The sequence below is a fragment of the Manis pentadactyla genome, chromosome 3, assembly GCF_030020395.1.
Source record: "Manis pentadactyla isolate mManPen7 chromosome 3, mManPen7.hap1, whole genome shotgun sequence".
In the NCBI taxonomy this organism is placed as follows: Eukaryota; Metazoa; Chordata; class Mammalia; order Pholidota; family Manidae; genus Manis; species Manis pentadactyla.
In genome coordinates, this window is record NC_080021.1 from 131,988,742 (window position 1) to 132,003,271 (window position 14,530).

The 14,530-nt window shown below is 35.0% G+C and overlaps 1 protein-coding gene across 5 annotated transcripts in view; it reads right to left on the reverse strand.

The window, feature by feature from the left end:
• AUH (AU RNA binding methylglutaconyl-CoA hydratase) overlaps nt 1–14,530 on the reverse strand; it is a 215,527-nt gene that overhangs the window by 189,560 nt on the left and 11,437 nt on the right. For 4 of the 5 annotated variants that reach the window (XM_036894640.2, XM_036894639.2, XM_036894642.2 and 1 more), the window contains exons 2-3: nt 8,008–8,075; nt 7,811–7,898 (exon numbers count right to left, since the gene is read on the reverse strand). The exons of the other annotated variant lie outside the window; for it this stretch is intronic. In XM_036894640.2, coding sequence (XP_036750535.2) covers nt 7,811–7,898; nt 8,008–8,075 — 156 coding nt within the window. The remainder of the gene's footprint in view (nt 1–7,810; nt 7,899–8,007; nt 8,076–14,530) is intronic. 5 annotated transcript variants of the gene reach the window in all.

The window sequence follows — 14,530 nt, forward strand, 5'->3', positions numbered from 1 at the left end:
GGCATGCCCCAGAAGCATGGAAGCTCTGCAACACTCTCCACGCCAATCTTGCCTATGCATCTACCATGTGGCTGCTCCTGAGTTTTAATCATTTGTAATAAACCAGTAATAGTAAGTAAAGCATCTTCCTGAGTTCTGACAGTCTAGCAAATCCTATTCCTGACACCAAATGTGTGGGGCTTTTCCACATCAATTCTTCCATTCTCTGACACCAACTGGGTATCTACTAATTAAATTCAAATTCTGACACTAACTCCTGAATTCAGCCCGTATCCTACAGGTTAGGGGCTCAGTCCCGTAACACTGCTTTCACTTCAGATGCCAGTCACAAATCCCAGGAGTCACCCATACTACTAAGTGCCAGCTACAAATTTGAGGGTGCCTACAAACCCCTTCTCAGAGTTCAGTAGTGCTCTAGAATGACTCACAGAGTTTAGGAAAACACTTTACTTAACATTTAATGATTTATTATAAAGGATACAATTGAGGAACAGCCAAATGGAAGAAATGCATAGGGCAGGATGTGGGATGAAGAGCACGGAGCTCCCAAGCCCTCTCTGGGAGCACCACCCTCCCAGCATACTGATGCATTCCCCAACATGGAAACCCCAAAACCCCGCTGCTCATGGAGTGTATGGAGCTTCCACTACACAGGCACTCATTAAATCACCAGCCATTACTGACTGAATTCAATCTCCAGCCCCTTTCCCTTCTCTTGAGGTTGGGAGAATAGGGCTGAAAAGTTCTAAACTCTCTAATAGAACGACGCTTGACTTTTCTAGCAACCAGCCCCCATCCTAAACCTATCTAGGGGACCCTGCCTTGAGTCATATCTCATTAGCATATAAAAGGTAACCTTATCACTCAGGAAATTCCCTGGGTTTTAGGAGCTCTGTGCCAGGAACCCAAAGCAAAGACCAAATATGAGTTTTGTTATCTACCACAATACCTAAATCCAGATTTGGCAGCATATACAAACTAACTCACAATGCATCACAGGTCAAAATATAAGCAATAAAAACTGAAAAATTTCTAGAAGAAAACAGCTTAAGAAAGTCTTTGTGGCTTTGGAGTAGAATAACACCTCTTAGTTCATTCACAAAGTACAAACCATTAAAAAAAAACAAATTGATAAATCAGAATTCAACTGAAAAAGTTTTTTTCTTCGAAACAGTTAAGAAAAAGGCAAACCATACAGTGTGAGAAAGCTTATTCAAAACATATGTCAGATAAAGGCCTTGTATCAACTATAGAGTTCTTAATATATTGTTGATACAAGGCCTTTATCTGATATCTCAGGAAGAAGATATCCTAATAAACCCATGGACAGAACATCAGAATAAACACTTCACCAAAAAGATACACAGGTGGGCCAAAAAGCACTAAAGGAGAAGCTGAAAAATCATTCATCACTTGATAAATGAAAACGAAAGCTTCAGTAACATATAACTACATACCCATTAGAATGCCTAAAATTAAAAGGACTGATAATACCAAGTGCTGACAAGGATGTGCAGCACCTGGAACTCCAATACATTGCTGTGAATGCAAAATGGCACAGCCACTCTTTAGAAAACAGCTTCTTGTAAAACAAAACACACACTTATGATCCAACCCAATAAAGGCATACTTTGCAGATACTGCAAGCTCAGTTCCAGACCACCATAATAAAGTGAATATATCACAATAAGCAAGTCAAATGAACCTTTTGGTTTCCCAGTTGTGGGGAAAATGGAACTTTCTGACCAGGATTCATGCCTGGCCTTAATAGCCCCACTGTGTATATAAGAGCATGTTTGCACATTTATGGGATGTTTATCAGTGACAGAGCCACTGGTCAGTCACAGGAGTGCCAGCCCAGAGGAGGGATGAAAAGGCAACACCCATTCTCTCCTCTTCTCAGTCCCTGGTACTTAACTGGTCAGACATCAGCCAGCCACCAGGGACCCACCCACAGAGCTGCTCCTTGAACATGGGAGCAGGGGCCTGGCTGCCAGAGAGAGAGCCAATGAGCATCAGTGCTCCTGGACGATTAAGCTTGAGTGTGGGAGCAGGAGCTTGGATGGCAAGGAACTAGGAGAGACCAAGAGGATTAAGCTCATATTGAGGAGCAGAAACTGTAGCCGGCCTGGGGAGCACATTCGAGCCAGCCGTGTGTACCAAGCTGCCTGTAACCACTGTGAGAATAGATGGGATTAACGCCCTTTATCCCCAGCTTTTTGCCCTTGCCTTTCTTCAGTCTCACTAAATTCATAGAGAACTTGCCACAGGCAGGGAACCCCTCCTTCCAGAGCTACACCAGTAGTTAAGTTTACACCATACTATAGTTTATTAAGCATGCAATAGCATTATGTCTAAAAAACCAATGTACACACCTTAATTTTAAAATAACGTATTGCTAAAAAATGCTGACCATCACTTGTGCTTTCAGTGAGTCATAGTCACTGATCACAGGTCATGTAACAAATATAATAATAGTGAAACGGTTTGAAATATTGTGACAATTACCAAAATGTGATACAGAGACATGAAGTGAGCAAATGCTACTGGAAAATTGGCACAACAGACTAACTGGATGCAGGATTTGCCACAAACCTTCAATTTGTAACAAATGCATTATCTACAAAGTGCAGTAAAGTGCAATAAAATGAGGTATGCCTATAATTCCCCTTCTACGTACTTATCCAAAAGAAAGAAAACATGTTCACAAAAAGATTTGTATGTGAATGTTCATGGAAGCAGTGTTTATAAAAGCCAAAATATTGGAAAAACCCTAATGACCATCAGCAAAACCCATAAACATAAGCTAAATAAACAAACTGTGATATATTCATACAGTGGACTATTCACCATATAAAATGAATTGTCAGCAATAAAATAAAAATTATATTCATCAATAAAACTAAACTGCTAAAACTTGTGACATGGGTGAACCTCAAATCATTTGGCCAAGTGAAGGAAGCCAGATACAAAAGCACACCTACTGTAGGATTCGGTTTATAAGACATTCTAGGAGAGGCAAAACTATGGTAAGACCAAGGAGATAGTAATTTAAAAGGTTACAGTAGGGGAAGGGATTGACTACAAATAGGCACAAGAAATCTTTTTAAGTGATGACATGTTCTATGTCACAACTGTGATCATGATTTAAATATCTGCCAAAACTCATCAGTTATATACTTAAAATTGGTATTTTATTTCAAGTAATTCATACCTCAATAAAAGATTTTTTTTTACTTCCAAAAAATGGTATATAACAAAAGAATTCTATGCTAAATTAATATAAATGTAACTATCCTTTCACTTTACTTATCAAACTCTCTAAGGGACTAACCTTTAAACACATAAATATAACTTAACCTGAGATTCTGAAACAATGCTGGAATAAATAACTTCATTAGTCAGAAGCTCCCACATACCTAACCACATCATGGCATCTGTATCCATTTGAACAATACATACAATATTAAATAAAGCATGTTGTCCATTTTAGTGAGAAGTTTTTAGTCAGAGAACAATTTACTAGAATTCAAAAGCAGAAGCAAAACTACCTTTACTTTTTTAAAAAACCCACACTAGTATGTACAATTCAGTAAAACACTCAATTTAGAGTTCTACATATAGGAATCAATTACTAAGAACTGTTATAACCTATTTCAGGAATTTCAAAGGAAAAAAATTCTGAGTCTCAGTAATTTCTCATAAAATTTCATTTCAAAAATATTATCGTAAAAACAATACATATGTACTTTGCTAATGAGTGTTGAAACAATGAAAGAATGAAAATAAACAGATGACTAGGGTTACATGTCTACATGCAACGTAAGAGCCTAGGCAAAAGGACTTTTTCATCATTCATTACTGGCAACATATTAAAATTCTAACTACCTAAACATTTGAAATAGCATAATTATTTCAGCTTTCTTTGTGTGTGTGTGCATTCGTGTGTGTTTAAGAAATAAGATAAAAATTTTTTAATGAGTAAGCAATTTCTAGACTATTCTGGGAAGACAGCACCTGTACATGTCAGTATCTCATATAATCTATGTAGCCAGTGCTTCACAATGAGCTTTGACTATCAAAATGATGTCTCCATACTCCAAGACAAGTATAGGCAAGCCATGAACCCAAAAGCGATGTTCTAACCTACAAGAAAGAGTATGTAACAGGGATTTCCAACCTGGGGTCATGCCTAGGGCATGGAATGGTATCTGAAAGCACATAATGTATAAGGAACATTGTCTACAGCCATGATAACTATAATTTTTTTATTCTGTATCTAGATGTCATTGTGATTAATAACAGAAAATTCACCTAAACACATTATCATAACCAGAGTGGCATTTTGACATTACACACATTCTCAATCAATGCAGGACCACTACATGTTTAACTACATAAAATTTTAAGAACTTAAAAAGGAAACCACATACTCCAAAAGATTAGAAATCACTGGTACAGTAATGAAAGCTCTGCCCTAAAAAGTCAATACTTCCAGGTAAGCCACTACCTTGAACCAGGCCCTTAATCTCACAGGGATTCTATAAAATGAAAGCATCTGAGGTCTTTTTATTTAAAAATGTTCCTCTCAAATGTTGTAATAGTAATTCAGAAACTCAATGTCACAATTTAAGTCACCAAGACCAAGAAATATACTAATACACTTAGTAATCCTTCCAAAACTATTTACTTTGTATATATTCACTTAATATAGTGCATTATTATAGCATAATTATTATTGAAAGTCTGAAGATGGAGAAAAGAAAGTATCACACTCCCAATCCAGGATCTTACTGTAAATAATTTACACAGCTGTAGTCATTATGGGCACAACATTTTTTATACAGTTCTCTCTTGTAACAAATATTTTCCATATCACAACTGTCTATATCATCACTTCAAATACTTCCTTAAAATTCTACTAAGTGCATTTGTATACTGGTGTATTTATGTATATTTGTATGTACCTGTATAATGACATACGAGGATAAAAAAAGAAAATAACAAAAACTACTGTTTTTATTAAAGAAACAAAAAAGGGTGTGGTATGAGAGTGGAACTTCTCTCTTTTGTATACATTTCATACACTTTGTACATATTTCATACATTCTGACTTACTATCTACTTTTTTAAACTAAAATTTCCTTAAAGAAATTTAAATGTCAGTGAAATATGGTTATTCGTTCTAAAAAATAAATTTAAATGGGAAGTCAGAAACCACTCAGGCCAACCAAGGCATATGGGGAACACTTTAATAGTGCTTAATTATCTGTCTTTCTATCATATTAGAAAAGGGACATAGAAAAAAATTAACTAAAGTAAGAAGACAGAGACACCATCAGTGAATAGGGGTGTGGTCTAAGATAAATCAGAAAAACTGCTTAACACATCTCAGCAGTTCCTGAAAAAAAAAATCAGTGAATTACAGCAGCTTAAAGGCTGACTCATTTCATCAAATACATGCTGAGTCTATTATGTGCTATGTTCTGAGAATACAAAAGATTTTAAAACAGAAACAGAGAAGCTCTCGTCCCCAAGAAATTTGAGGCAAGACCACTTCATAAGCTTTAAGTTTTTAGAAATGAACAAGGTGCCACGGAAATGCAGATGTACAGAGAAGAGAAACCTCTGCGGGGGCAGAAAGGAAGAGGGGGACTGAGAGAACGATCACTACATGAGTACACTGTTTTTGAGGATTTTGTTTTTGAACATTACTACTTCAGAATAGAAATTAAAGCTCTAATTATGTGAAAGACTATTCAACAATAACTAATAAATGAGGCCTAACTAAAATCAGGATTTTTATACTAATACAGGCTACATGTAAATGTTCTTTTTAACTATGTAGAGAGATTTTACTTATCTGGCCTTATACTTAATATGTATGTATTAATAAAGACAGACCTACTAAACTTCCTGTTTCAAATATATATAAGAAAATAAAACCTTTCAGAAATTTCAAAGAATGGTTTCAATATATACACTGAGTTACTAAAATTTATAAATGATTTATCCTAATTTTTCCATAATTCAAACATGACTTTTTTGACAATCTACAGTAACAAATCTTATGAGTTGAAATATAGATGGTCATGCAAAATTGAAAAGCACATAGAGCAAAGAAAATAAATTTGATTAACCATTGGAAAACAGTATTATTCAAGGCTAACTTGTTAATCTGGTAAAAAGCATTTTTTGTATTATTTAATGTGTCCCCAAGGCAACCTATAGAAGACTACTAGAGACTGTACATTTAAGCATTAAATTAAAGCATTAAAGCCCTTTTAAAAGAATATTAACAATATGGAGATCCAAAACCAATGGGCAGCAAAGGAACGGGTCAACTGAAGAGAGTTCTACCAGGAATTCTTCCTTAAAGGCTCCCAAACTGCTCTGTCTTCCCTCAGCGGACCTGAGTGCAGTGACCTCATAGCTGTCAATCATGGAGCTAGACTCAGGCACCTGGAGACATATTTATCTGGCTCAAAAGTCACCAATACAAGAACTCCCCAAACACTAGTTTTCACATTGTTTAGAAAAAGATTGAAGTACATGTGAAGCCTTTATAAGAACTATTACAGCTATCATTTACTAACTATTGCACTGTGCTTGACACACAAAGCCTCCAGCAACCGCACCAGGAGGTGGTGTTGGTCACATCTGACAATCGTAAAAGCGGAAGCCTGCACTGCAGAACGTCATCACCCAAGCAGCTGAGGATAATGATCCTCCTCCCTTTGATGACCCAAGCAGAGTTAAAATTAATCCTCTTAGATATGCACATCACGTCAGTAGCCAAATATAACTCATTTTTCCTGAATGTTCTTAAATACCATAAAATTCTGCAGTATTTTAAGGTGGAAACCACTGAGTTTGAAGCTGGAAAAACTGAGGGCCCTTAAAAATGAAACTGACAAATTATCAGCCTCAACTACTACACCTCTAAAGCATTTTGTCTGGAAAAATCCCCATGTTCTCAGCACTTCTCCAGGCACATTTGAAATGCTCAACAAATACTGGTACAATGAGTAAAACTGCAGGTGGCTCCTCAAATGTTTGGTCACCTCAACAGAATAACCTTACTTATATTTTTCCTGAAAGAAAATTTTATGCTTCAGTCAACTTCTACCTTCATTTGCTTATCATTGTAAATTACAATGATACTGCACATCATCAGCATTTTTTATCTTAATCTATCTACATTTTTTACTACTTGAAACTGATTCATTTGATCTCATGGCTTAGAAATACTTCCAAATACAGAAAATACAAGACAACTCAATCTTTAGCTTCTGGTAATGCAGTACAAATGGGGGGAAAAAACTTATCTTTTGCTACTATAGATACCAATTTAAAAGTACAATCTGTGGACACAAACATGAGTTGGCACTACTACAAACAGTAACCTCCAAAGCCGATGTCCACACTTAACACTTTGTGCAAGGCAGCTACTGCTAGTCAATTAAGGTATTTTTTGAGCAACTAATAAATATAGAACACACTGTTGCAAAGAGCATTTTCCCTTTGCAACTGATCTTTCATAAAATATCTATATAACTAAAAATTCATATAACTACAAATATTTTAAGATTTCAAATTCTTTTTTCAAGTTCCAAAATAATCCACATGCTGCAAAACTTTCTAACACTGACACAGCATTTTTTTTCCTTGTAAAACAGTAAAAAACAGAGGAAGAAGAATTGTTGGTAATGTAATTCAAACCATAGGAACACTGTATAATGGAAAACAGGTTACTACTGAGAAAAACTTAGACTACAGTTTAATTTCATAATAAAACTTACTTACATACCAGCACAGAATATCCCTGGGACTTCACTCCTGACTATTATGGTTCGTACTTTCTTATCAGATTTTAAAGCATCCACAGCTTTTGAGAGCTAAACAAAAATGGGAGGGTAAGAAGGAAAATGGAGAAAAGTCATTTTCAGATAGATGTCAACAGTGTATCTTAATATTACAAACCAACAGTTTAATCTTTACACTCACCATTTTTACAAGATTTTTACTGAATGAATTTTTGGCATAAGCTCTGTTTATTCCAAGCACCACAATTCCTAGTTAAGAAAAAACAAAGCACAAGCACTTGAGTTAGTGAGGTATCTAGGGCACAGAGCCCACACACACACAGTTAGTTAACCTGGCACTGCAAAAATCTACCACCTCCTTAAAAACCTTTATTTTTGTTCACTCCACTCCAATAGCTTTAGCACTGTTTCTGTGTTTAACCTTCCTTTTCAAGATGAGCATATTTTTTTAATGTGATATTTGTAACATGTCTCTAAAATCTAGTGCTTAATATTCACGACTTTTCTTCCAGCCTTTAGAGAAGAACTTCGTAACATCATGTCCCCTTCAATTTATACCTCTTTAAGCACCACCAAGGTTATCTGCCATATTTTACTAAATTCTACGTCACTAAATCACACTAACAAGAGGGAAGACCATGCTTATTAGTGAAAATCCTCAATCACAGAATACATTTTAAAACATGGTTTCATCACCTTCAAGTATATACACAAATAATAGCTAACAAATCCTGGTCACAAACAAGCAAGCACTGTGGAGTCAGCTTTTTGCCTGTGTACCAGGTGTTAGTATCTCTATCTTTTTCCCATACCATACAGTTTTCACTATTTCCATCACTATCTCTGTCCCACAAAGTTAACCCAAAGGCACTTCCATTTAGAAGTTCAACAAGCAATTCAACCTCAATCTATTAAAAAGTTCATTCTGTCTCCCACAAAGCCCTATTCTTGCTCCTAACTGCCCTAATTTTATAACAGACCATCATCTAAAATCCAGCCTCCCATTCCAACTCCAGCAGTCAGATCAATTTTCCAAAAACAAGAATTGCATAGAATTTACCCCCTGCTTAAAACAGTTTATTTCCAAAATACTTTAAAGTTCAAAAACCTTAATTTGCTACTCTAAGTCCTATAAAAGCTGTATTCAACATCCCTGTCCTCTGAGTAAGGACAAATTTTCCTTGCATAACAGAACTACCTTCCACCTCATAGGGGTGGGGATTGGTATTATCCTTATGTGTAACTGGTTAAACAAAATGGACACGTCTTCTCTATGTAAGAAACTGTGCAAACCCACTGTTCACAGAAAGTACAAAGATGAACTTCAGCTCACAGTAGAATGAATTTGCAAGAATTCCAAATGATCTCTGTATGGAGAAAATCATGGAGGAGAACTGGTATCTAGGGCAGGCTCTACATTAAATTCCTGAATACCCTGGAGTATGTCCCAATACTAAAGACAACAGCTACCACTAATTGAGCTCTCTAATGTGTGCAGGACACTGCTCCCAAGGCTTTAAATTTATTAACTCCTATAATCCCCACAACAACCCAAACTGTAGGTACTAATTTTATCCTTATTGAACAGATAAAAGAAAGTGGGCCTGCCAGAGGCTGAATAACTACTTTCAGCATCTAAGTGGCAATCTAACTGCACACTTGAGTGAATCACTGTGCTACAACATTCAAGCTTCAGTTTCCTCATGAAGAAAGCCAAGTGTATCAATCTGTAACAACTTCATATTACAGCATCAACTCTGCTCTATAAAACTCACACAACTAGGATGAAAAACGACTTTGCTGGGACTTTAAAAATACATGAATATATGCATAGCTCCTGCACATGTTCTGCACAAAAAGTTTAGCTTTTTATGTAGTATACCTTCACCTTTGTAACTTTTGGGCTTAGAAGTTTCCTTACAAAGGATTTCCAATGAAAACATGTTCACACAAAAGCCTGTACCAAAATGCAGAGCAGCATTATCCAAAATATTCAGAAGGTGGAAACAACCTCAATGTCCATCCAGTGATGAGGAAGTAAACAAAATGTGGTATCCATGCAACATCATAATGGCCAGCAAAAAAAAAATGAAGTACTCAATACATGTACAACATGGACAAACATACAGTTTTTTAAGAGACAATCAATCATTACCCAGAAATACTGGAAATTACATTTCCTGTTCCAATGTTAATCTCGTTTCCTTCTCTTGCCATTTTACTTTAGCTAGGACTTCAAGTCCAACACAGAATATTAGCAAGGAAAACATGTTCCCTTATTTTGCCAATGACCTTAGTAAGAATGCTTTTAGTATTACACCATTTAGTTTGTTTGTGATATATTTCTAACAGCTTTTTATGAAGGTGGGGAAACTTATTTCTATGTTCAGTCCTGCATTTTAAAAAGATCCCTAAGGCCACAGCATACAGAACGAGTTAGAAGGAAGCAAGAATATATTACAGGACTATAGACCAGTATCTCTTATGAATATAGATGCAAAAACCCTCAACAAAATACTAGGAGGCCAAATACAGCAGCATATTTAAAGATTTATACACCACAACCAAGTGGGATTTATCCCTGGAATACAAGGGCGGTTCAGCACAGATTAAACAAACTAATAAACCACATTAACAGAATAGAGAAAAAAAATAAAACCACACAATCATCTCAACTGATGCAGAAAAAACACTTGACAAAATCCAACACACTTAAATGATTTAAAAAAGAAAACTCAACAAACTAGTATGAGAGGGTAACTTCCTCAACTTGATAAAGGACATTTATAAAAAACCCACAACTAACATCATATTCAATGATTGAAGATGGAAAGTCTTCCCCCTAAGGTAAAAAAACAAGACAAGGATGTCAGGTTTCACCACTTCTATTCAATGTTGTACTGGAAATTCTAGCAAGGGAAATTAGGCAAGAAAAAGAAATGAAAGACATCCAGATTGGAAAAAAAAAAGCAGCAAAACTATTTCCATTCACAGATGACATAACCTTATACAGAGAAAATTTGAGAGCATCTCTAAAAGAGCTATTATCGCTAATAAATGAACTCAGACAAGTTGCATGATATAGGATCAGTATACAAAAATCAGTTATATTTCTATACACTACTAAACACTACAAAAATAAGAAAAATAATTTCTAACAGTATCAAAAAGAATAAAATACTTAAGAATAAACATAATTTAAAAAGTTGATGACTCTACACTGAAAACTACGAAACATCATTTAAAGAAATTAAGGAAGACCCAAATAAACAGATATTCCATGTTCATGGAAGATTTAACATTGTAAAGCTGGCAATACTTCCCAAACTGATCTGCACATCTCTATCAAAATTTCAATGGCCTTTCTTACAGAAAGGCTGATACTAAAATTCAAATAGAACTGCAAGAGACCCCCCAAAAAAACTAAAACAATTTTGGAAAAAAAGAACTAAATAAGAAAGAAGACTTAGCGGACTTAATCAAGATATTTCCTCATTTCAAAACTTACAACTCTGCTATAGTAAAAGGAATTTTTAAAAAGTGTGGTACTGGCATTAAGGATACATACATATATATATATATATAAATCAATGGAATTGAACTGAGAGTCCAGAAACAAACACATACATTTATAGCAACTGGCTTTCAACAAGGATACCAAGACCATCCAATGGTGACAGAACAGTCTTTTCAGTAAATAGTGGTTGGACAACTAGCTATTCACCCCCAAAAAAATGGAGTTGGTCCCTTTCCTCATACCATATAGAAAAATTATCTCAAAACAGGTATAAGACATAATTGTAATAAAACTGCAATACCTTCAGAAGGAAAAATAGGTATGAACCTCCACGGCTTTGGACAAGGCAACAAACAGTGTGTTAAATATGGCAACAAAAGCACAAGCAACAACTGAAAAAAAACAGAAAATCAGACTTCATCAAAATTATCAAGAAAATTAGAAAACAACCCATGGAATAGAAAATACTTTAAAATCATACATCTGATATGGGGTCCAAATTACATAAAGAATTCTTACTATTCACAACAAAAGACAAATAGCCCAACTGGAAAAGGACCAAAGAGTTTAAATAAATACTTTCCTAAAGGAGATATATAAATGGCCAATAAACACATGAATTGATGCTGAACATCTTTGTTATTAAGGAAATGCAAATCAAAACCACAATGAAGTATCACTTCACACCCAGTAGGATGGTTTAAATTTCTTTAAAAAATGGAAACAAGGAAGTGTTGATGAGGATGAGGAGAACTAGGAACCCCTGTATATTGCTGGTGAAAATGTAAAATGGTACAGCCACTATGGAAAACAGTTTGATGGCTAATCCAAAAACTCAACATAAAATTACCACACGACCCAATGATTCTACTAGCTATAAACCCAAGAGAAATGAAAACATATGTTCAAATAAATAATCGTACATAAGCGTTCAGCAGCAATATCCATATATATGACAATATGCTCATGGTTTTTATATTTATTAGAAATCATAAATTTGTCTTAATAATTCCAGTTCAAATCCAACGTAAAAGGATTTTTCCTCACCTTCTCCCATCCCCTATTTGTACTTTCCTTCTCCTATCAAAGGAAAAGTCTGGTTCCCACAATAACAGTGTATTTTTTCATTTGCTCTATCCTACAATAAAAACAAAACATATTCAGAATTATAACGTCCAACCACTGCTAACAAGAGACCTATTAAAAGAACTTCAAGATTTTTTTACTTCTTAATCGATCTCTGAAATAACAGTTTGTTCAGTCACAATGTATTGGTGGCTTGCAGCTTATGGAAAAGGGAAATAAACAACAATGTTACAAGACTGGGAGGGAAGAAATGGGAGTACTCATTTACTACCATGAAGTGGTTTATGTTGTTTGAAAATAGCGTTATTTGAAAGTGGACTTAGATTAGTTGTAAATACATACTGCAAACACTAGTGCAACTAGTAAAATTAAGATTTTAAAGAAGTATAACTGTTCTTCTAAGAAAGTTGAGAAAACAAGACAAAAATAACAAGGGCAAGGAAGAGAAAGAAGTTACAAATATGGTACATAATAATCACTTTAAGTATGAATGATCAAATATACAAGTTAAGAAAGAGACTATAAGTTTGGATAAAAAACAAGACCTAGCTATATGCTGTGTATGACAATCTCCTTTAAATATAGAAATAGATTAAAAGTAAAGGGATGGAGAAAGATAAACCATGCTAATATTATAAAAGAAAACTTCTGGAGTAGCTATTACTGATTTCAGAGAAAGCATATTTGAGAATAAGGAGCAGTCTCAGGGACCAAAAGGGGCATAAAATATAACGCTAGAGGCCAAAAAGATACAATGAAACCATAATGTGCCTGGTCCTAACAACATAACATCAAATTACATGAGTTAAAAACTGAGAGAACTGCAAGAAGAAACAGACAAATCCATTCTCAGAGTTGCAGATTTCAACTCACCTCTATTGGTAACTGACAGATTCAGCAGGCAGAATATCAGTTAAGGGTACAGCTGAACGGAACACCACCGTCAGTGAACTAGATCTAACTTATTACTAGAGCTAATGGACTATGGACTACTTCAACCAGCAAGAGCAGAACAAAGATTCTTCCCAAGCTCACCAGGAATAGTCACTAACATAGACCACATTCTAGGCCAAAAACACCCCTTAAGAAATTTATAAAAAAAAGAAATCTCAATGAAGTATGCTCTTACACAAGGGAAATAAACTAGAATTCATTTACAGAAAGACAGCTGGAAAACCCCAAAATATTTGGAGATTGAATGCACAGGTAAAAGAACCCTCAAGAGAAATGTAAAATGTTTCAAATTAAATGAAAATGAAAACAACTTACAAAAGTTTGTGGGAGGCAGCAAAAGCAGTGCTTAGAGGAAAATTTATAGCAGTGAATGCACATATTAATAACTGTGTATTGATAATCTATAATTGATCATCTAAGCTTCCACCTTAAGGAACTAGAGAAAAAAAGAGCAAATTAAGTTTAAAATAAGTTAAAAAAAAAACGTAAAAGCCAGCAGAAATCAATGAAATTGAAAGCAAGAAATCAATAAAGAAAATAACCAAATCAAAAGCTGGTTCTTTAAGAAGATTTGGAAATTGATAAGCTTCCTGCCTGGCTAAGCATGAAAAAAATATACATCACAACCAAGTGGGATTTATTCACGTTACGCAAGACTGGTTCAATATTTGAAAATCAGTTAAGATAATACATCACAATAGCAGGCTAAACAAGAAAAATCGTAAAATCACCTCAACAGATGCAGAAAAATTCAACATGGTAAACTCCAAAGAGATGGAAGCCTCCTCAACCTGATAAAGGGCATCTCCAAAAAACCCACCATATTTAATGGTGAAGTATTGAAAGCTTTACCCCAAAAAATCAGCAACAAGACAAGGATGTCTGCTCTTGACACTTTAATTCAACACTGTAATGGAGGCTCCAACTAGGGAGATTAGGCAAGAGAAAGAAAGAAAAGGCATATAGACTAGAAAAGTAGAAGAAGTAAAATTACCTGTTTGCAGATGCCATGATCTTGTGCATAGAAAATAATAAGAAACCCACTAAAAACCTGTAATAGGAAAAGAACTTAGGCAAAGTTGCAAAATACAAGATTAGTATACAAAAAACAAGGTATTATGATAGGTTAGCAATGAACAATCTGAAA